The following is a 23455-nucleotide window of genomic DNA, read 5'->3' as shown; positions in this document are numbered from 1 at the left end:
AAGAATCCTGGCCCAGGAGGGTCCCTATCTGCTCAAGCCCTGTAGGAGGCACTGCACTAGGTGTCCAGCTTCTGACTTCTCACTTAAGATGTATCTTCCGAACTAAATTAAGAATTAGCTACTTTTCTCCAGCTATTCTCTGTAATATTAAAAGAAAACCTAACAAAATAAGTTATGTATTCAATCATATAAAGACATTCCCAACATTTCATGGAAACACCCTGAGGCAGTAAATATAAAAATCAAAGCTTTTTGGTACCTAGATATTCAAATAGTATAACATTTTTCCATTACTACACATCATGTCAACACTCCCAAGTGGCTCATGTACTTTTAATTTCATTATTTAAAAAACTTGAAATATTCTCTAAATAATTTAAAATCTATAGTCTAATATTTCTTCCAACCCTCATGTTGCCCATGAATAAAATCCTGTCTAGTCTAGGCCTGTATAATTCATAATCATCTCCCCTACCACAGCCCCCCCGCCCCGTCCAGTTTTGCAATATGTGGGACAGTGCATAGAAATAGCAGAGATCTTACTGGTTCTAAGAAAAACCAGAGTGGACATTAAAGCTGGCTAGTTCCTCTCTCAATTTGGGGGACCTAAACATTTTATTTTTTAAAATTAATTTATTTTTATTTAAATTCAATTAATTAACATATAATGTATTATTGGTTTCAGAGGCAGAGGTCAGTGATTCATCAGTCTTATATAACACCCAGTGCTCATTATATCACATGCCCTCCTTAATGTCCATCACCCAGTTACCCCATCCCCTCACCCCTCTCCCCTCCAGCAACTCTCAATTTGTTTCCTATGATTAAGAGTCTCTTATGGTTTGTCTCCCTCTCTGATTTTGTCCTGTCTTATTTTTTCCTCTCTTCTCCTATGATCCTCTGTTTTGTTTCTTAAATTCCACATATGAGTGAGATTGTATGATAACTGTCTTTCTCTGATTGACTTATTTTGCTTAGCATGGACATAAACATTTTATACTGTATTCTATACATGATGATAGCAAAGTAAGAAGAAATACACTTTTGAGAGAAGTCCATTTTCTCTAGAAGATGGAAACAGTCAAACAAATTTTCATGTTCTGATTAAGTTATTCTGCTGTAAAATTTTATTTTTTTTTAAAGATTTTATTTATTTGAGAGAGAGCGAGAGAGCAAGCACAAGCACAAGCAGAGTGGCAGGCAGAGGGAGAAGCAGGCTCCCTGCTGAGCAGGGAGCCCCACGTGGGACTCGGTCCCAGGACCCTGGGATCATGACCTGAGCCAAAGGCAGACGCTTAACTAAGCCACCCAGGTGCCCCTAAACTTTTATTTTTAAATCAATACATCAGGAATTATTTGACTGCCCTGGAATCCTGCAACAGGATCCAGGATGCTAGGTATACTAAGTCTGAGGCAGAATCAGAAACATACTTACAGAGGACCCGCCTCTGCAGCCCTGCCCCCATCTTCCTGTGTGACTTTTCAGCAGATGGGATGCTGCCTCCCTTCAGTGCATTTTCAGTATATTTTCTCTAAAAAGAAAATATACTTGGAGGGGCCAACAGAATACATCAAATTCCATGCTCCTGTGGAATAAATTAGAGCCTAGCTTCAGCTCATAATTATATGTCCTTTCTCATTGTTTTCTTGTGAAATAAATGATTAGTTGATTTTAACGGCACTACATAACCTACTAAAAGACTGCTCAAATTAGCAACTTTCTTTTAACTTCTATTCCAAAATAGGAATTTAGCAATTTCTTTTGATCTCCTATATGTGAGCCTCTTGTGCTGTCTCATTCTTTGGCTTTTCTTCCCTTTCTCATTCCACAGATTTTTTTCCAAGTTTCTGACCTCTATTATTTTCTCTTCTCTCTCCTCCCAACTGGGCTTGGTAGTCCTCTCTCTGTACAAGACTCTCAAATTCATATTTTTAGCCAGAACTGTCTTTCAAGTTAAAATTCTGCAGTTCTCATTGTTTCCTGCCCAGTTCCACACAGAAGTTCTATAGCAGAGGCTACAGACTGGCAGGGTGTACTTCTTTTGCTTTGAATTTTATTATTAATAATTAGGAAAAACTGTAGAAGTGGATGTCTTCTTTGAAAAGTGTGGGACCTGGTAACACTGTTTTGGCCTGACAAGAAATGACTGGAACTAAATAGATGTTCCTTTAACATGAAACAAGCATTCTCAAGTTCTGTACAATTTCCCCTTCAATCATTTACATCACTTGTCTGGTTTCTGCAAGCATTTGAGTTTGTAATCTTGTAAGAGAGGATAGGAAGAACAGATAGCAGGCTTGAATAACTTTTAGATTCTTTCTACCCCAAAGCGTCAAATGTTTGGTGACAGACTGCTTCTAAACACATATATATGACATGATATCATTGGGAAGTTAGTCAGATATCTTGTTTGTTTCCAGTTTAAGTAATCAGCATATGACCTTTTAGTAGGGAGTGTTTAGGCTGATAAGTAGAGTGGGGTATGTGTGTATGGGGGGAGGGTTGTTATGGAGCTCTGGGAGGTTTATCCCAAAGTTCTCTTGATCCAAGAGCAATACACAAACTATGTCTTCCATTCTTCAACTCCACCCTTTCCCCACGTTATTGATCTGTTCTTGTCATCAAAACTCAGCATAGAGCCAGTAAGAATTAATTGCACAGTTGGTTTGAGTGTTGATTCTTGTGTTAAACACCCAGGGTGTCCACCTATAGGATTTTTCATTGGCTTTTACCACATTCATAAGACCTCCTGGGAGAACTGAGTTAACTCGACAAGAGGAAGGGGAAGAGGAGAAAGAGGAGCAAAGGTATAATCACAACAAAAAAATCAGTAGCAGTTATTAACATTCATTAAAGGCTTATCATTTGCTGGGCAGGAAGCACTTTACAGGTGCTACTGCATCTAATGCTCATAATAATCCTACAAGGTAGATACTATTATCATTCTTATTTGTAGTTAATGACACTGTGGCACAGAAAAGTAAAATAACATGTCCAAGGTCACAGAGCCATTAAGGACTTGTCAGTGTGACTCTGATATCCAAGTATGGGATAGTAAATTTTGTGAAGGTGGCAGGAAGCTGTATTTTGGAAGCTGTGTACTGTGTAGTGGTTAAAGGGATGGATTCTGGAGTTAGACAAAATGGAGTCTGAAGTCTAGTTTTATTCTTCAGAAAAAAAACTTTGGGCTTTGTTGATCTTCTTTACTATATTTTTTTCACATTTCATTAATTTCCTTCAGTCATTATGAAGGACCAATTATGTACCAGATACAATCCAAGAGATGAGGATATACCAGTGAACAAATGAAACTTCCTGCTTTCCTGGAGCCTACATTCACATGGCAAGACACAAAAAATAAATATAATAAAGCAATGTGATGCACACACACACATAAGAGCAGGGAAGGGAGAATAAGAGTGTTGGAGAGGGATGGGTAGAATTTTAAATAGGCTTATCAGGATAGACCTCACTGAGAAAGTAACATGTAGGCAAAGGTATGAGGAAACTGAGGGACAAAATCATGGGTTAATTTAGGAAAAGTGCTTCTGAATAAGATGAGAAGCCACTACAGGTTTTTGAGTAGAAGAATGACATGATTTGACTTATGTTTTATTTATTTATTTATTTTTAAAGATTTTATTTATTTATTTGACAGAGAGAGACATAGTGAGAGAAGGAACACAAGCAGGGGAAGTGGGAGAGGGAGAAGCAGGCTTCCCGCTGAGCAGGGAGCCCGATGCAGGGCTTAATCCCAGGACCCTGGGATCATGACCTGAGCTGAAGGCAGACGCTTAACGACTGAGCCACCCAGGCGCCCGGATTTGACTTATGTTTTAAAAGGGTAACTCTGGCAGCCATGTTGAAAATGGAATGTAAGGGGCAAAGGTGAAAGCACGGAAACCAATAAGGATAATAATTCAGGTGAGAGATTACCATGATTAGAAATTGTTTCCGTAAATTATAAACATGTTTACAAATTTCAGTCTCCCCACCCAAAACTGAAGGGTTGCTAGATGTCTTCAGGTCAGCTGTAGCTTAAGCTGTGGCAGCAGATCACCTCAGATTCCTGCCTCCTTTTCATCTTTCACTCTTAAAGATTTCCCTTACTTTCTTGTGCATAGTTATATACTTAATAAGATATCTGTTTTTATCCTACATTTTTAGTGTCTTTTTGCTGGTGGTGGTGGTGTTGTGTGGGGAAGGGGTGTTTCAGAATATTTAGCATGCCATATGGCTAGACCAGAAGTCCCTAGGTTTGAATTCCACCCTTTCCTATTTACTTGTTGTATGACCATGGCAAGGTTTTTACATTTATCTAGACCCAGTTTCCTCGAAGATGAAATTGACACAGTAATCTTGGACCATGGGGTTGTTGTAAAGATTATGATCTAATTAGTGCACAGTACTTAGCCACAATGCATGGCACATAAGGAAATGCTTAATACCTTTAACTATCCTATCATCATCATCACCATCCTTGCAGCACCTCATACATAGTAGGTACTCAATAAACAGTTACTGAAGTGATCTACTGAAAATGAATTACAAATGGTAATGTGCTTGGTGGGAAAGAGGTTTGTCTTTCCCATTGGATCGTCTCTAAGTGTATGTCATAACCAGAGCCAACTGCATAAAAATGTTACAAGAACTCTTGCCACCCACTCCCTTTAAGAAAATGGATAGGGGCTGTACTCATACAGCTGTGATTCATTAAATGTCCTCAGTTAAACACCCATGCTATGTTTATTGCCACCTCCCACTACTTCAGGACCAGAAGTGAAAGGGGAGGTAACCAGCCAAATATCAGATCTAACAATCTCATGCCTCCAAGAATAGTCAGTTATGCAAACATAAACTGTAACTTGTGGGTCCCACTGAGATGCTCGTTCTTTTTTTCTTCCAGGCAGTGTTTCCTCAGGAGGTCTGCAGTTGACTGGTGGCAGTGGGTAAACTGTTCCTCAGGTTCCCTGGAGGAGGCTCAGGGCTTCCTCTTCCCATGAGACTATTACACTCATTAGCTATTTAAATAAGATATTATCAGACAAAAGTTTAATTGATCTCTACCTTAAAGTGAGTGTAATTAATTTTTTTCCATAAAATATATGTTTCATTAGTATAAATCAATGTTACTTGAATTGTAAATCATGTACAACCTGGGCTGGTCAATGCAAGTAATTCTAGAGAAGTGGGTGAAAATTTGATCTCACTAAGAGCACTTGGCTTTCCACTAAAAGGAAAATTTTATTTAATAACCTGAACTAATCACAAAGGGAATCTAGCATAAAACAACAGATGGCTCAGAGCTAACTCAATTCCTCTCCTGAAATCAGCTCTTAGTCCTTGGTATTTATGGTGGCTGAGTATTATCCATTGACCTGCCATTCCCTACAAACGACTAGCCCAGCACGTGTTAATAATATAACAGATGATTAAATATTATATCATATATATTACACATAATATATAATATTAATATATTGTTAAAATAATAAAAATATTTTTCTGAGGTTTAAGATGTTAAAATGGCTTTGAGTATGGCTTATTTTTGACTCCTATAATATTTTTGTGGGTAAATATTTTTTATTTCATAGTGAATTCTGTATATAAATCAGAACTATCAAGTATTAGAAAATCCAGGAGGGAAAAAAATTATTTCATGAGCTTATACCCTGTTTTCTTAAACCTAGATATCTGAGGTTTAGATAAGCCCAGACTATAGATGAGAGGAAGCCAGACCATGTCTTAAGGAAGAATTTAAAAGTAGCACATTTGGGGCACCTGGCTGGCTCAGTTGGTTAAGTGTCTGACTCTTGATTTCAGCTCAGGTCTTGATTTCAGGGTCGTGAGTACAAGCCCTGCGTTGGGCTCCATGCTGGGTGTGGAGCCTACTTAAAAAAAAGTAACACAATTATACCTAAAACATGGAATACTGGGGGCTTGGGGAGTTTCTGAGTTGGTGATTTGGGGAGGGAGGCACACCTAGAGAGGGCATGGAAGCTATACACCCCTTCCCCACACCTGGTCCTTTGCATCTTTTCCATCTGGCTGTTCCTGAGTTATATCCTTTCATAATAAGCTGTGATCCAGCAAGTAACGTGTTTCTCTGAGTTCTTTCAGTTGCTCAAATAGACTAATGGAACCCAAGGAGGTAATTACTTGTAGATTCTTGGGGGAAGATGATGGCTGAGTATGAGGACTCTAGGCTCACCTTGTCCTATGCATACAACTAGATAATTATCAAATCATCCTAAATACTGCAGAAATTGCCTGAAGACTGGCAGAACAAACTCCACAACTAAAGGTAGAGAAGAGGCCACATCAAAGAAGGTAGAAAGTGCAGAGACATGGTTTAGGGGAGAAACAGGTTCTGGGAGGGATGGAGCTGTGGTCATGGAGAAGGGCGAGAGAGAGGGGCACACAGGGGAATACAGAAGGAGAACATTTCCCCATGGCCATTGGCTTGGAAAGCGAGAAGGGCTGAATTTTGTGAATTCTTGCAACCAGAGAGGCTTAACGCCTAAAGTTTTAAGCTGTCAGTCGGCTGGACTCTGGGAGAGTCCAGAGGCATCAGGGCTGCTCCTGGAGAGAAGAAAGGCAAACAACCTGGGGGCAGACAGTGTGAAAATAGTGAGCTGAAGAGCGCCTGGGACACAATGGGGAGATTATTTACTCTTCATGGAGCATATCCCTGAGAGGCAGCATTCACTGAGACTGCTGCAGGGACAAAGGACCTGGCCAGCACCATTTCTCATCCCTGCCCCTCAGCATAATCATGTTCCACCTGTAGGAACCAGCACAGTGCACACATTGGCTGCCTAACTTGCTTTTACACTAAGCTGCTGGTTGGGACTGCCTGCACTCTGGTGGGACTGCCTTTCTCAGTCACACTTACCTCAGTCCCAGTGTGGGATGCCCCTCACCTAGAAGACCAGCACAAACCCTGCCCAAACCATTCTCTGACCAGAGTTCTGTAGGGACTCATGTCTCATGGAAGTGGTGTCAGGTCTTATTTTACAAGCAGACCAAAGCACACCTATTAAAACTTGCCACATTCAGGCCAGGGGCCAAACACTGCCCACAACAGGCAAGGAGAGCCTCTGCAGCTGACTGGCCTGAAGGATAGAGCATCCAAACACAACAGCAGAGTGTACACAGCACACTCTGGGGATACTCCCTGAAGCTCCAGGCTCTGGGAACTACATCACCTTTTCTTCATAAGGCCATTATTTTTTTAAAAAATATTTTATTTATTTATTTGAGAGAGAGTGAGCATGAAAGAAGGCAAGAGCGAGAGAGAGAGAGCACAAGCGGGGGGGGGGGGGAGAGCAGAGGGAGAGGGACAAGCAGACTCCCTGCTGAGTGGAGGGGGGGGCAACATGGGGCCCCATTGCAGGACCCTGGGATCATGACCTGAGCTGAAGGCAGATGCTTAACCAACTGAGCCACTCAGGCACCCCACAAGGCCTTATTTTCAGGAGCAGGACATAACTGGCTTTTCTAACACAGAGAAGCCGGCAGAGACTTAGACAAAATGAGAAGACAGGAATTTATCTCAAATGAAAGAACAAGATAAGGCCACAGCCATAGATCTAAGCAAAACATGCCTGATTTAAATCAATGATCATAAGGATACTCACTGGACTTGAGAAAAGAGTGGACATTAGTGAGACCTTTAACACAGAGATAGGGACTAACATAGCAGAGATGAAGGGCTCAATAAACACTTGATGGAATAAACAGCAGTATGGAAGAAGCAGAGGAACGAATTAGTGACCTAGAAGACAAAGTAATAGAAAGCAATGAAGCTCAACAAAAGAGAAAGAAGAACCATGCAAACAAGAATAGACTTAGAGAACTCAGTGACTCCATCAAACATAATTACGTTCATATTATAGGAGTTCCCAAAGAGAGAGAAAACTTGAAGAAACAATAGCTGGAAACTGCCCTAATCTGGGGAAGGAAACAGATATCCAGATCCAGGAGGCAAGGGGACCCCCCCAAAATTAAGAAAAGCGGGTGCCTGGGTGGCTCGGAAGATTATGACTGCCTTCAGCTCAGGTCATGATCCTGGAGTCCCGGGATCAAGGCCTGCATCGGGCTCCCTGCTCAGCAGGGAGTCTGCTTCTCCCTCTGACCCTCCCCCCTCTCATGCTCTCTCTATCTGATTCTCTCTCTCAAATAAATAAATAAATAAAATCTTTAAAAAAAACATTAAGAAAAGCAGATCCACACCAAGATATCTTGTCATTAAAATGGCAAAATATAGAGATAAAGAAAAAATATTAAAAGATGCAAGACAAAAAGAGGACAATTACATACAAAGGAAACTCCATAAGGCCATCAGCAGATTTTTCAGCAGAAACTTTCCAAGCCAGAAAGGAGTGGCAAGATATATTCAAAGTGCTGAGTGGGAAAAATCTGTAGCCAAGAAATACTCTATCCAGTAAGGCTAACATTCAAAATAGAAGGAAGAAATAAAGAGATTTGCAGACAAACAGTAATTAAATGAGTTCATGACCACTAAACCAGCCCTGCAAGAAATACTAAAGGGGACTCTGTGAGTGGAAGAGAAAAACCAAAAGTGACAGTACGAAAGAAGGAATCACAAAAGCAGTTAAAATGAGTATTTCTATAAAATACTATAAAATTCAAGGAACTCACAAAATAAAAGGATGTAAAATATGATACCATATACTTACAACATGGGGAGGACAGGAGTAAAGAATGGGTTCAAACTTGAATGACCCATCAACTTAATATAGACTGCTATATGCAGAAGAGGTTATATACAAACCTAATGGTAACCACAAGTCAAAAACCACTAATAAATATGCAAAGAATAAAGAGAAGGAAATCTAAATATATCATTAAAGAAAACTAGCAAACCATGAAAGAAAGATAAGAAAGCATCAGAGAAAATCTCCAGAAACAACAAAACCAGCAATAAAATGGCAATAAATAGATATTTATCAATAATTACTTTGAATGTAAATGGACTAAACACTCCAATCAAAAGACACAGGGTGACAGAATGGATAAAACAAGACGACCCATCTATATGCCACCTACAGAGACTTACTTTATTTATTTATTTTAAAAGATTTATTTATTTGAGAGAGAGAGAGAGAGAATGAGTGCAAGCAGGGGAGGGGCAAAGGGAGAGGGGGAAAGAATCTCAAGCAGGCTCTCCGCAGAGTGCGGAGCCCGACATGGGGCTAGATCTCACAACCCTGAGACCATGACCTGAGCTGAAATCAAGAGTCGACGCATAACCAACTAAGCCACCCAGGCATCCCTCCAGAGATTCATTTTAGATCTAAAGACACCTGCAGATTGAAAGTGAAGGGGTGGAGAAACATTTATCATGCAAATGGGTGTCAAAAGAAAACCAGAGTAGCAATACTTATATCAGACAAACTAGACTTTAAAACAAAGACTGTAACAAGAGACAAAGAAGGGCACTATATAATAATAAAGGGGATAATCCAACAAGAAGATATAACAACTGTTGAGGTTGAAGGCTTATTATTGGTAACAAATTATCTTTTGTGAATAAACTTCTTTATAACATTAATAAAAGTGTCTTGATTAGTGTGGCTTTCATATATATATATGTATGCATATATATTTTTTATGATTTTATTTATTTGAGAGAGAGAGAGAGGAGAGAACACATGAGCTAGGGGGAGGGGCAGAAGGGGAGGGGCAGAAGGAGAGGGAGAAGCAGACTCCCCACTGAACAGGAAGCCCGACTCGGGGCTCGATCCCAGGACCCTGGGAACATGACCTGAGCTGAAGGCAGATGCTTAACCGACTGAGCCACCCAGGTGCCCCAGCTTTCATGTATATTAATGTGGAAGGATGCTCTAAGACTGGCTGCAACAGAAGCAATAACAGAAAGAGGGTTCTGAAAAGGAAAAGAGGAGAGAATGAGGAATAAGCCCAGGAAAGTATGGAGAGTTGATTAGAAAGCCTGACAGAGAAGGCCCTCATATGAGGGAGGGGATAGAACTCACACATATCAAGGCCTGAACCCAGAGCGAAAGGGAAGAAGGGGAAACAGTTACCATAAATCACAGTGTCATTATGTAAGGGAGACTAAGAGGGTATGAGGGATTTAAATAAAAAAGGTTAGTCTCCTTCATCGTTGGCACATTCTTCAGTACAACAGTTTACTTTGTTTCCTCCTATTTTGCTTACTACTAGTGATTTTCATGCCTGTCTACCCTACAAGATAACCAAGTACTGGAGAGCAGAAACCATGTCTTATGCATCACTGCAACTCATTCAATGCCTAGTACAGAGTTTTACACAAAGGAGACACTCAGCAACTTTGTTGAAATACAATTTTCTACCCGGTGGTTAATGTAACTTTACATTTATAAGTAACCATGTTCCTTCAAATCTTCAAACTCCATAGTTGCCTTATATTACTAGTTTAAACAGTGAAGATAAACAAGTATTAATAAAGAATGGTAATTCTAAAGTATTATAATAATTCAGTTTCTCAGAAGCAGAGGTTTTCCAGGACTAGGAGAAAAGGAGCAGCCACCCAAAACTGGAAAGAAACACGGGAAGAAGCAAGAAGAGGTTGTGCTGAGAGGGGAGGAGGAAGGAATGCTAAGTTGTCTGAAAGAACAAGAAAATGAAGGGAGGAAATAAAAGCAAGACATTATCTCTGGCCATTCTAAAATTCTGCTGTGCTGGAGGCATCTGCTGTAATAAGCACATTCATATCTTTCCCAGGCCAAATTTGGATTCAGCCCACTGTTGATGCCTGTCTTCACTCTCAAATGTTTTTCTGCTAATTTATTTTTAAGCTTAGTATTTTATTTTACAGCAAAAAAAAAAAAAAAAAAAAAAGATGAAAAAAGACCCTTCATCACCACCCCCTGCCATTTCTGCCAAAAATGTAATCCTTTGAGACCTGTTGTAGGAATGCAATGTATCCAGATCATGAAGTTTAAGAAAAACAAAATTATTTTCCTATTTTGTAGATTTTTAAGAACCTCTCTTGTCATTTACCAATGGGGGGAAAAAGAACTGATGAAATATCTATTTTTTATATTATTATAAGATTTTTCTTCCAATAACAATCTTAATAACATGAATGTGGGATCATCTGGATTCCATTGGTTAGAATTATCTATAAGCTGTCATATCTATAGTAAGACAAGTAGGGTCCATATTAATGACTAAAGGGCAAAACCATTTAGTTATTCAAATAACTTCTAAATCAACAGAGAAGTACAAAATGCATCTGGTGTGATTCTGAGTACTTGGTATGTTTTCTATTAGAAATATGTGGAAGTTAGAGATTTGTATATAATGATATGGGACAATTATTTGTTAACTGTAACATCCAATTAATCAGCATTTTCTGACTTTGTCCACTCTAAGCCAAAGCTTAATGAAGTATCCTTACTGGATATATGGATAACACTGGTTGGAGAAATGAGGGGACGGGAGTGATGTCAATTCAGTACCTCTAAGCAAAAAGATGAAAAGCCCCCAGAATTATGCTGTATAAATTGGGACTCACTTGGGGAATCTTACTATAGTTAAATAATATGAACTTTAGAGTCAGAACTGAGTTTGAGTCCTGGCTCTGCTACTTACTAAGTGGTAGAGATTCCTTCATCTTAAAATGGAAATATTAATTGATTTGGATTAGGTGCTGCAAGTCAAATATAGCATCTTGTACTAGGTGGTAAGAATTAGCTGTCTTTATTACTGCTATCACTTTCCTCTGGACTTTTGTTCTTTATCATGTTCTATTTGATACATAGGCTTATAAAAGAAATACCAGGTTTGACACGAAAGATGCAGTTAACAGGTTTTAGTTTGCTCATTTTGGGGGTCTGGGATTGGGAGGAGAAATACTTCTAGTATGGTGGCAGGAAGGTCATCACTCAGGAGGTGGCTCAGGAAATTCTGTGATTCTCTGCGCTTTAATGCTCACTTCTGTTTCTCTGATTAGGTAAAAGCTAGGTTTACACAAGTGACTTTTTTCAGGTAGTAATCAACAGATTTTCCTATCACACCACGCTGAATACATCTACCTGCCTTTGGCTTTTATATTTTGCAGTGGAAAAATACCTAGATCTCAAATTTATTTATAATCAGGTAAGTGTATGTTCATTTACACAGTATAAGTAAAAGTTACAATTTAGCAATAGAAAAATTAAAGAACCATAAAATTAGGTTCTACATCTCACATTTTTTCCTGATATATTTATTAAAAGAGAATTAGTTTAATTATACATTACATCTTGAATTAGATACAATTTGAAACAATACAAAAGGTGATTTAAGCACTCTGGGTATGGAGAAATCTTAATTAATAATTAACAGTCCTAAAGAAATCTTCTAACAAAATGGGCAAACTTCAAATATATTTTACTCAGTGTGAGAAGCCAGACATAAAGGAACATATATTTTATGATTCCATTTATATGAAATGTCCAGAAAAGGCAAATTTACAGGGACAGAAAGTATATTTGTGGTTGCCTGGGAATGAGAAGTGACTGCAAATGGGCATGAGGTTTCTTTTTGGAGTGATGGAAATGTTCTAAGATTGGATAGTGTGATAGTTGTGCAAATCTGTAAATATACTAAAAATTGCTAAAATGTACACTTAAAATGAGTGAATTTTATGGTATATAAATTATACCTCAACAAACCTGTTAATAAGAATGGATCCTCTGTGTGTCTGGATACTAGAGAAGATTTTTTTTACATGTTTAATGAAATGAGAATTTTAAAGAGGAAATAAATCCACTTCTATTGAGAATGAGAGGCTGAATGATGTCTTATGAAGTAAGACCTATCCTGAACAATAAATCATCCACAAAGTGCCACCTGGGTATGGGGGATCTTTGGAATCTGGGAAGGGAATGCATCACTTCAGGGTGCTTGAATTTAAGATAAATAGGGTATTTCTATTTCTTCCCAGGGTAAATATGAACTACAATGAGTACCAGGGGAGAAAGCTTCAGTTGTTCAGGGCATCATTTTGAGCATCAGTAACCAGTGCGCCTCAAAGAAGTAAAAGAAGGGATCTGTCATATTTTGATAGATTCTAGGATACTCTCTAGATTACCTGGGTGATTAAGAACTACAACAAGGTGACTCTAAGAGATATGGATCATGGAGGAAAGGGCATTACACAATGGCTCATGATGAAGGGACCCATGGCCTTCACTGTTACCCAAGGGTATCCTATTTTGGTTCTATTTCTGCTCATTGGGTTTTAGCTTACTCTTTAATTCTTTTTATTCCAAAAAAGTGACATTTACACAAGAACCCCTGCTTTAAACTTTGAGCATATATTTCAGTTCTTAATTTAACAAACATGATTTTTGAATAAAAAGGACCTAAGCAAACAAAGGGTAACCCAATGTTATTCAGTAACTGTGAAATGTTCCTCTATCAGTAGCTGATTAATGAATATGAAAGGCCATTACAGTATGTTTCTTCAGGGTAAGGACCATGTGCTATTCACCTGCAACTCTGCAACAAACGTAAGCACAGGGCTTGCCATTCCTAATAACTGTTTGCTCAACTAAGAATTAAAGCATCATATAAATGATAAGCATAGTATAAATGTAAATGATTACATCGTTTTCCACCATTAAACTAATCCTTAACAATTTTTAAAAAACATTTTATTTGAGAGAGAGAGCATGAGTGGAGGGTAGGGGCAGAGGGAGAAGCACAAACAGACTCCCTGCTGAGCAGTAAGCCTGATTAGGGGCTCGATCCCAGGACGCTGGAATCAGGACTGGAGCCAAAGGCAGATGCTTAACCAACTGAGCCACCCAGGTGCCCCAGTAATCCTTAACAATTTAAACCTGGCTGTTAAAACACCACCTTCAAGAAAGGCTTCATAAGTTAAAGCATGAGTTACATATAACTCATTAAAAGTAGAGAAAAGTGAGAGAACTGTAAGGGAAAAAAATCCCTCAAATTTGTGGTGGTTGTGGCATAAAAAATTCCCAAGAATCTAAGATATATAATGTTACAAATGAAACATCTTGGGATATTTTTACACAAAGGAAAATGGTAAAAGATGAACAGCACATTTCATCTGCGTCAATGAAATATTCTGCGCTTATGCTTATGGTAAATCCAGACACACACACACAGGTATATCTTTTCATTAAGAAAATATATATGCAGTCATTAAAAATAATTAGGCATTAGTGTTATATACCTAATTGGGTATATGGAAAGATCTCCAAGACATACAACTAAGTGAACAAAACAAGGTGAGAAAACAGTGTGAATGGTTTGATTAGTTTAAAAAAGTAGTTTTATCTGTATTTTATCTGCTGGCAATAACGAGTGACTTTTTTTTCCCAAGAAGTCAACTGTCAGAGGATATGGGTAGAGGTGGGAAAGAAAACTTTTGTTTTGCATTTCATATGTTTCTGTAGTATTTGAATTTTCTAACCACACACATATGTTTTATTTAAGGAAATGTCCATCCAGTTGATACAACTGTGGAACAGTTTGATTTCTTGTTTATTATTTATGGTATCAGAAAGACTAATATAAGCTCCTAGTGGCCATGTCAGTGTTTCACTCATGTGGCTGTCCATGATGTTGCCTGGCATAGTAACTTTGTATATTGAGATGTTCAATAAACTTTTGATCCATTGAAAAAAAAGACTAATAAATAATATTAAAAATATTTTCAAATAAGTTAAAATAAGACAAACAGCTGAGTCCATTCCCTGAAGCATGCTGAGCAAGGCCCAGGAGTTTATACTGGCTGAACACTATGAGCATGGCTCATTTGCAATCTGTGGCCAGGATAATACAATTTGCATCTACAGAATTTTCCTGAATTATACACCAGAAATAATTTCCCATAAATTAGGAATTTAGAAAGTATCTAAGAATTGGTATGATCCACCCTTACCTCTCACTCTCCCTAACCCCACTGTGTCAGTTACCAATGCAATGTCTCTTTCCTCCAAACTGACCTTTCTTTGCCCTGTTTTGTGCTACTGGAGCTGGACATGTAAACGCTTCTCCTTTCGCGGCTGGCACAATACTGTTTTGTCAGTATAAAGTGCTGAAGAGACACAGCAGTAGAAACTGGTTTCTTTTCCTGGTTCTGGTGTGCTCCTATGGCATGCACCTGCTAGATGTGGACACCCCAAAGTGCTTGCCATTTATGGAGTTTCAGTGGTACTCCAGACGGTGGCTTCCTATCAAGTTTCACTGGCTCTCGACTGAGGGGGATTCCCAGCAAGTTTTGCCAGAACTCCAGGAGGTAGTTTCCTGCTTGCCAGCTCTGGTCTGTGGCACCTCAGTGAATTTCTATGCCATCCAGTGGCCAAATCAACACTGCTTCAGCAAGGTCTGAATCACAAGTCTTGTTGGGGAGGAGCCCTCTTCCAAGTTTGTTCCTTTCTTGGGGACTCTGCCTAAGCCCAAAGGTAGTAGCTGCTCTCTGTTTCTGATATTCCTCTATTCTTCAGAATTATCTTTACTTCTTAGCAGTTAATCCCCTGTTACTACTTAATAACTTATTAAATTTTTCCTGCTCATATTACTGGCGTGGTTTCTGGCTCCTAATTCATGCCTGAACCAAATCAAATCAAACCAAGCCAACAAGAATAAATTAAATTCATAAACCCACCCCTAAAACATAAGTTTGAATTATTGTTTGATAACACAGAGAAACAGTATGGCATTTAGCCCAACTTATTAACTTCATAAAAACTCCCACAAAACTAAAACCAGTATGATGGTTTTGCACTGTGTAAACTAAGCTAAGCTAGGACAACATTTCCCAGAATTTTCTTTCCTCTCTGATTCAAGGGTTTGGGTTGGCCAGAAGAGAAATTTCTCTGAGATTTGGACAAAAATGAAGCAGCAGTCATTACACTCTGAAGGCAATATAGGATGCACTGATACAGCTCATACGCTTTGTCACTGCCCTGCTGGCTCATGTCGATACGGGGAAGGGACTGAGCTCGCAGTTCCTCCAGTTCCTGCCACATCTCCTTCAGCTTCTCCTAGCCCAGGGCCAGGTGCAAGTGTGGCTTGCAGTGCTATGGCTAACAGTGCTGCTTCTTTTGCGGGCCATTTGCATTACTGAGGTTAGAATAAGTAAGAGATATACACAGATTCCAGTTTGTCCTTGTTCTTCATGGTGTCATGACCGACAGAGACTTCAGGCCCACAAGTAGAGCCTTCCATAAACTTTCCCCCCAGTTTCTATAACAATATAAGGGCTGGTCCCTTATAATAAGTTATTTAATTATATCATTCATGGTGCTTCTGCTATCATAATCAAACCCTCACTAATATACACTGTAAAATGGTTAAATGATTCTCCTTAAAAAAAAAAATCATAAGCAATGGGTCACTCAAGCAATTGAGTTTCTATTGTCAATTCTTATTTTCCCTGTGTTTCTTATTTATTTCTACATAATATTTAAGTTTAAAAAATATTTTAGATGTTGAAAGTGGGAAAGATTTAAAATGCCATTTTCTTTAACAAATGCCAGGTGAGGGCTTATATGAAGGCTAGTTAGACAGTGGACTAAGTTTTCTAGCTGCTCTGAGATATACAGACAAATTTCTTAGGTGCCCTAGGATCCAGGACAGCCTGGCCAATTTTTGTAAGTGTTCTCCATGCTAGCAGGGGAATGAGATGAAGGGATCAGGGAGTTCAGAGAAGGTTAGTATGTATGCACTGAAGGAAAAATGGAGTAGGCCTGAAGCTAGGGTTAAGCTGGGGAGGGAAGACCAAAAGATGATGCTCAAGCTCCAGTTAGTTGTCATTAGTTTCTAAACCTAAAATTCATTTGTTTGACATTTCTGAAATTTGTCCTGTTTCCTGAGCATGGTCAGTATGACTTGCCAGTTCTTAGAAGTGTGAATGTCATAAATTCCACTTTCTGTTTTAAAAGAGGGAGGGAGGATAAATAGGAAGAAAGAGGGATATGCAGTGACTTAGCAGAGAAAGAGCTTCTGATTATGGAGAACCTTTGGGTTAAGACCTTTAACTGTGGACAGACTGTTTGAAGTAAAGTTAAAAAAAAAAAAAACTGGCCTTATCAATAAATATTTATGAGACAATATCCTAGCCTCATGGAATTTATTTTCTGTGGTAGGGGAAGATATGCAAATGTAAACAAATGAATATGTAATTTTGGGTGTTACAAAATGCTATAAAGAAAAATAAAACAAAAAAAGAAAAAGAAGGGATGGGATGGGTGGGGTTCTATCTTAGGAGATGATTTAATATTATATATTAAATTTTCTACACACAGTACAATTGGCTCTTGAAAATGCGGGGGTTAGGGGCATTGACCCCCTGTGCAGTCAGTAATCTGTATATAACTGTTACTCCCCCACAACTTAGCTATTCATACCTTAGAGTTGACTGGAATCCTTACTGATAACATGAACATTTGATTAACATATATTTTGTATGTTATATGTATCATATACTATATTTTCACAATAAACCAGAGAAAAATGCTATTGAGAAAATCATAAGAGAAAATACATTTGCAGTACAGTACTGGAAAAAAGCCACAAATAAGTGGACCTGTACAGTTCAAATCTGTGTTGTTCAAGGGTCAACTGTATGCAATAAATATTATAATAAACATAACCATAGATATATCTTATATATACAAGGAGAAAAGATTCATGTATTTCCATGATAGATCAAACTGCATATATTTATATAAATCATAATAAGCTTATGTATAGACCAATGAAACTTACCCTGTAGAAAGCACTGGTCAAAGGGAGCAATGCTGCAGCAATGTTATATTCTTCTAAACTTGAACAATCCTTAAACAAAACAAAGAGAAATGAGCATAATTAGGACATTTACCAGAAAGCACAAAAATATGGAAGCAAAAATCTAGGATACACTGTTTACTGTCTTATGGGGTTTTTACTCTTATTCCAAATTGTCGCTAATTCTTAAGTAAATTTGAAAAAATAACTGCCCTTGAAGCACGTTCATTTTAGAAATGAGATAAAAATACATTTCAGAAAGACTTTTTTTAAAGTTTTTATTTAAATTCCAGTTAGTTAACATACAGTGCAATATTAATTTCAGGTGTACAATGTAGTGATTCACCACTTCTATACAATGCCAGGTGCTCATTACAGCAAGTGCACTCCTTAATCCCCATCACCTATTTCACCCATCTCACCACCTACCTCCCCTCTGGTAACCATTCATTTGTTCTCTAAAGTTAAGTAAGAGTCTGTTTCTTGGTTTCTCTCCCTCTCTCTTTTCCTTTGTTTGTTTGCTTATTTTGTTTCTTCAATTCCACATGAATGAACTCATATGGTATCTGTTTTTCTCTGACTGACTTATTTCACTTAGCATAATACTGTCTAGCTCCATCCATGTTATTGCAAATGGCAAGATTTCATTCTTTTTTATGGCTGAGTAATATTCCAATGCATGTGTGCATGCATGTGTATGTATGTACACACACATACACACACCCCACTTGTTCTTTATCCATTCATCAGTCAATGGACACGGGTTCCTTCCATAATTTGGTTATTAAAAATAATGCTGCTATAAACATCGGGTGCATGTATCCCTTTGAATTAGTATTTTTGTATTCTTTGGATAAATACCTAAGTAGTGCAATTGCTGGATCACAGGGTAGTTCTATTTTTAACTTTCTGAGGAAGCTCCATACTGTTTTCCAGAGTGGTTGCACCAGTTTGCATTCCCACCAACAGTGCAAGAGGGTTCCCCTTTCTCCACATCCTTGCCAGCACCTGTTATTTTTGGGTTTTGTATTTTAGCCCTTCTGACTGGTGTGAAGTGATTCTCATTGTAGTTTTAATTTGTATTTCCCTGATGATAAGTGATGTTGAGCATCTTTTCATGTGGCTGTTGCCCAGCTGTATGTATTCTCTGGAAAAATGTCTGTTCATGTCTTCTGACCATTTTTTAATTGGTTTATTCATTTTCTAGGGGTCGAGTTTCACAAGTTCTTTATATACTGTGGATACTTACCTTTTATCAGATATTCATTTGCAACTATCTTCTCCCATTCTGAAGGTTGCCTTTTAGTTTTGTTGTTTCCTTCGCTGTGCAGAAGTGTTTTATTTTGATGAAGTCCCTCCCAATAGTTTATTTTTGCTTTTGTTTCCCTTGCCTCCAGAGACATAACTAGGAAGAAGTTGCTACAGCCAACGTCAAAAAGGTTACTGCCTCTGCTGTCCCCTAGGACTTTTATGGTTTCAAGTCTCATATTTAGGTCTTTAATCCATTTTGAATTTATTTTTGTGTATGGTGTAAGAGAGTGGTCCAGTTTCATTCTTCTGCATGTCACTGTCCAGTTTTCCCAACACCATTTGTTGAAAAGACTCTTTTTCCCATTGGATATTCTTTCCTGCTTTGTGGAAGATTAACTGACCACATATAGTTGTGGGTTCATTTATGGGTTTTCTATTCTGTTCTATTCATCTAGGTGGCTATTTTTGTGCCAGTACCATACTGTCCTGATGACTATAGCTTTGTAATATAGCTTGAAGTTCAAAATTGTGATGCCTCCAGCTTTACTTTTTTTCTTTTCTTTTCTTCTTTAAGGCTGCTTTGGCTACTTGGGGTCTTCTGTGGTTCCATACAAATTTTAGGATTGTTTATTCTAGCTCTGCGAAAAATGTTGATGGTATTTTACAGGGATTGCAATTAAATGTGTAGATTGCTTTGGGTAGCATAGACACTTTAACAATATTTGTTCTTCCAATCCATGAGCATGGACTGTCTTTCCATTTCTTTGTGTTCTCTTCAATTTGTTTCATCAGTGCTCTATAGTCTTCGGAGTACTGATCTTTCACCTCTTCGGTTAGGTTTATTCCTATGTATCTTATTGTTTTTGGTGCAATTGTAAATGGGATTGATTCCTTAATTTCTTTTTCTGCTGCTTCATTATTGGTGTATAGAAATGCAACAGATTTCTGTACAATTGATTTTGTATCCTGTGACTTTACTGAATTTGTGTATCAGTTCTAGCAGTTTTTTTGGTGGAGTCTTTTGGGTTTTCTATATAGAGTATCATGTCATCTGCAAATAGTGAAAGTTTTACTTCTTCCTTATCAGTGTGGATGCCTGTTATTTCTTTTTGTTGTCTGATTGCTGTGGCTAGGACTTCCAGTACTATGTTAAATAACAGTGGTGAGAGTGGACATCCCTCTCTTGTTCCTGACCATACAGGAAAAGTGATCAGTTTTTCCCACTGAGGATGATATGAACTGTGGGTTTTTCATATGTCCTTCATTACATCGAGGTATTTTCCCTCTAAACCTACTTTGTTGAGGGTTTTTATCATGAATGGATGATGGATGTTGTACTTTGTCAAATGCTTTTTCTCCATCTATTGAAATGATCATATGGTTCTTATCCCTTCTTTTATTAATGTGGTGTATCACATTGATTTGCGAATATTAAACTGCCCTCACAACACAGGAATAAATCCCACTTGATCATGGTGAATGATTTCTTTAATGTATTGCTGGATTCGGTTTGCTAATATTTTACTGAGAATTTTTTCATCCAAGTTCATCAGGGATTGGCTTGTAGTTCTCTTTTTTAGTGGAGTATATATCTGGTTTTGGTATCAGGGTAATGCTGGCTTCATAGAATGAATTTGGAAGTTTTCCTTCCTTTTCTATGTTTTGAAATAGTTTGAGCAGAATAGGCATTAACTATTCTTTAAATATTTGGTAGAATTCACCACTGAAGCCTCTGGCCCTGGACTTTAGTTTGTTGGGAGTTTTTTGATTATTGATCAAATTTCATTGCTGGTTATTGGTCTGTTCATGTTTTCTATTTCTTCATGTTTCAGTTTTGGTAGTTTATATGTTTGTAGGAATTATTTTCATACACTACTGGTGAGCAGCTACCTTTACTTTCCTGTTTTATAAAGATTGTGTTAAAAGCTGTGTAATTTATAAAAAAAAAAAAAACTTTTGGAGGGGGTTTTAGTGCATTTACTATATTTCACTGACTCTAAGATACACATTTTTTTTTTTCACACTTTAACTTCTCCAAGACTGGAATCCATCTTATAACTGACTGGAAATGTTTTTTCTGTCTTAGTGTTGAATACAAAGGGTAATTTGTTATTGATCAGGCAAGAAATGTTACCAATGCCAAAACTCATTGGGTTTTGAAATGTTGGGGAATGGGATATCAGAAAATCTCAGTGGGAATGTAAAATGGTGGAGCTGCTAGGAAAACAGTATGGCATTTCCTCAAAAATTGAAAAACAGAATTACCATATGATCCAACTATATATCCAAAACAACAGTGACTTGAACAGATATTTATACATTCATGTTCACAGAGGCATTATTCACAATAGCCAAAAGGTGAAAGCAACCCAATCCTTAGTTCTGCAAGGAAGACTCCTTGGTTCTGCAAGGAAACATACCTAAAAGGTTTCCACAGGAATGGTAAGGGGAGTGTACTCAAACTTCCACAAACACTAGTTTTACAGAGTATTGATAGCTGTTATTTGTGGGGAGTTGGAAATTGGGAAAATGCTGGGTAAACAAAATTAAATGAGATGCCCTTGTTTTTTTATTTTTTATTTTTAAAGATTTTATTTATTTGAGAGAGAGAGAGAGAAAGAGAAGGCATGGGGGTGGGGGGGCAAAGGGAGAAGCAGACTCCCCACTGAGCAAGGATCCCAGGAACCTGGGATCATGACCTGAGCGAAAGGCCGATGCTTAACCGACTGAGCCACCCAGGTGCCCTTCTTGTTTGTTTTTTAAAAAACTGTAGGACTTCTCAGGGTTTTTAAACTGTGACTGTATGGAGAAAATTTGGTTGGCAGCATTTCCAAACTGAATTTGACTAAGAACATTTTTTTTTTTTTTAAGATTTTATTTATTCATTGGAGACACAGAGATACAGAGAGAGAGAGAGCACGAGCAGGGGGAGAGGCAGAGGGAGAAGCAGGCTCCCTGTTGAGCCAGGAGCCGGACGTGGGGCTCGATCCCAGGACTCTGGAATCATGACCTGAGCTGAAGGCAGACGCTTAACGACTGAGCCACGCAGGCGCCCTGACTAAGAACATTTTTTAAGAAAGCAGTTGAAAATATATTTTGGAAAAATGATGATTCAATATCATCAAAAATCTGAGAGAATTCCAACCAAAAGATCACTTTAAAACTTGTTATGGACTTTTATTTATTTATTTTTATTTATTTATTTATTTATTTTTAAGATTTATTTGTTACAGAGAGAGAGCAGGGCAAGGGGTGTTATGGACTTTTACTTCTTTTTTTTTTAAATTTAAATATAACTAACATAAAATATCCTATCACTTTCAGGGGTATCATAGTGATTCAATATTTTTCTACATTACCAAATGATTCCTATGATGAGGTTAGTTAGTGTCACCAAAGAAGTTATTATAATATTGACTAAATTCCTCATGATGTATATTATATCCCCATGACTTATTTTATAACTGGATGTTGATATATCTCTTAATCCCCCCTTCACCTATTTTGCCTACAAGCCAACCAATCTCCCCTCTAGTAACCAACAATTTGTTTCCTGTATCTGAGTCTGTTTCTGTTTTGTTTGTTCATTGGTACTGTTTTTTAGATTCTACATATAAGTGAAATCATACAGTATTTGTCTTTCTCTGCCTGATTTATTTCACTTAGCATAATATGCTCTAGGTCCATCCTTGTCACAAATGGCAAAATTTCATTATTTTCTCTTTCTCACACACACCACATCTTCTTTATCTGTTAATCTATTGAGGGACACTTAGGCTGCTTCCATATCCTGGCTATTGTAAATAATGCTGCTATGAACAGAGGAGTGCATATATCTCTTCAGATTGGTGTTTTCGCTTTCTTTGGATAAACACCCAGCAGCAGAACTGTTGGCTCATATGTAGGTTCTATTTTTAATTTTTTCAGGAACCTCCATACTGTTTTCCATAATGGTTCCATTTCCCACTAACAGTATAAGAGGGTTTCCTCTCTTCCACATCCCTCCCAACACTTTTATTCTTGGACTTTTTCTTAACTTTGGTTAATTTCATATTTGACACTTTTGTTGAACAATTAAAAAATGCTAGATAAAATATTTTAAAAATTTTAATGCAAAGCAATGAACTGGCAAGAAACTAACGAACACTCAGACCAAAATGTAAGTTAAGTGGAACCTGGAGTGGTAAACAGAGCACTGAAGTAAAATTTTACCTCAGAAACAGCTTTTGAGCAAAGTGAATTTGAATATTAGTTTTGGACAACTAAAGGACTCAAGGGATAGGAAACAAAGCCCAGTGCTTGCTGGGCTTGTAGGAAGTCCATTAGGAGAGCTACCATAAAGCTGGAACCCCTAGAGCCACCTAGGACACCAGATAAAAAGTCTGAGATATAAAAAAGATAATTCCGCAAGGAAACTGATAAATA

At 37.9% G+C, this 23455-nt stretch overlaps 1 protein-coding gene across 3 annotated transcripts in view; it reads right to left on the bottom strand.

Annotated features, from left to right (window-relative positions):
• Positions 1 to 23455, bottom strand: part of SBF2 (SET binding factor 2) — a 450441-nt gene that overhangs the window by 86996 nt on the left and 339990 nt on the right. For all 3 annotated transcript variants that reach the window (XM_032427050.1, XM_032427051.1, XM_032427052.1), the window contains exon 17: positions 17762 to 17830. In XM_032427050.1, coding sequence (XP_032282941.1) covers positions 17762 to 17830 — 69 coding nt within the window. The remainder of the gene's footprint in view (positions 1 to 17761; positions 17831 to 23455) is intronic.

Source organism: Phoca vitulina, unplaced genomic scaffold, assembly GCF_004348235.1.
Source record: "Phoca vitulina isolate PV1807 unplaced genomic scaffold, GSC_HSeal_1.0 scaffold36, whole genome shotgun sequence".
NCBI classification, from domain to species: domain Eukaryota; kingdom Metazoa; phylum Chordata; class Mammalia; order Carnivora; family Phocidae; genus Phoca; species Phoca vitulina.
This window is presented reverse-complemented; position numbering and strand designations above follow the sequence as displayed.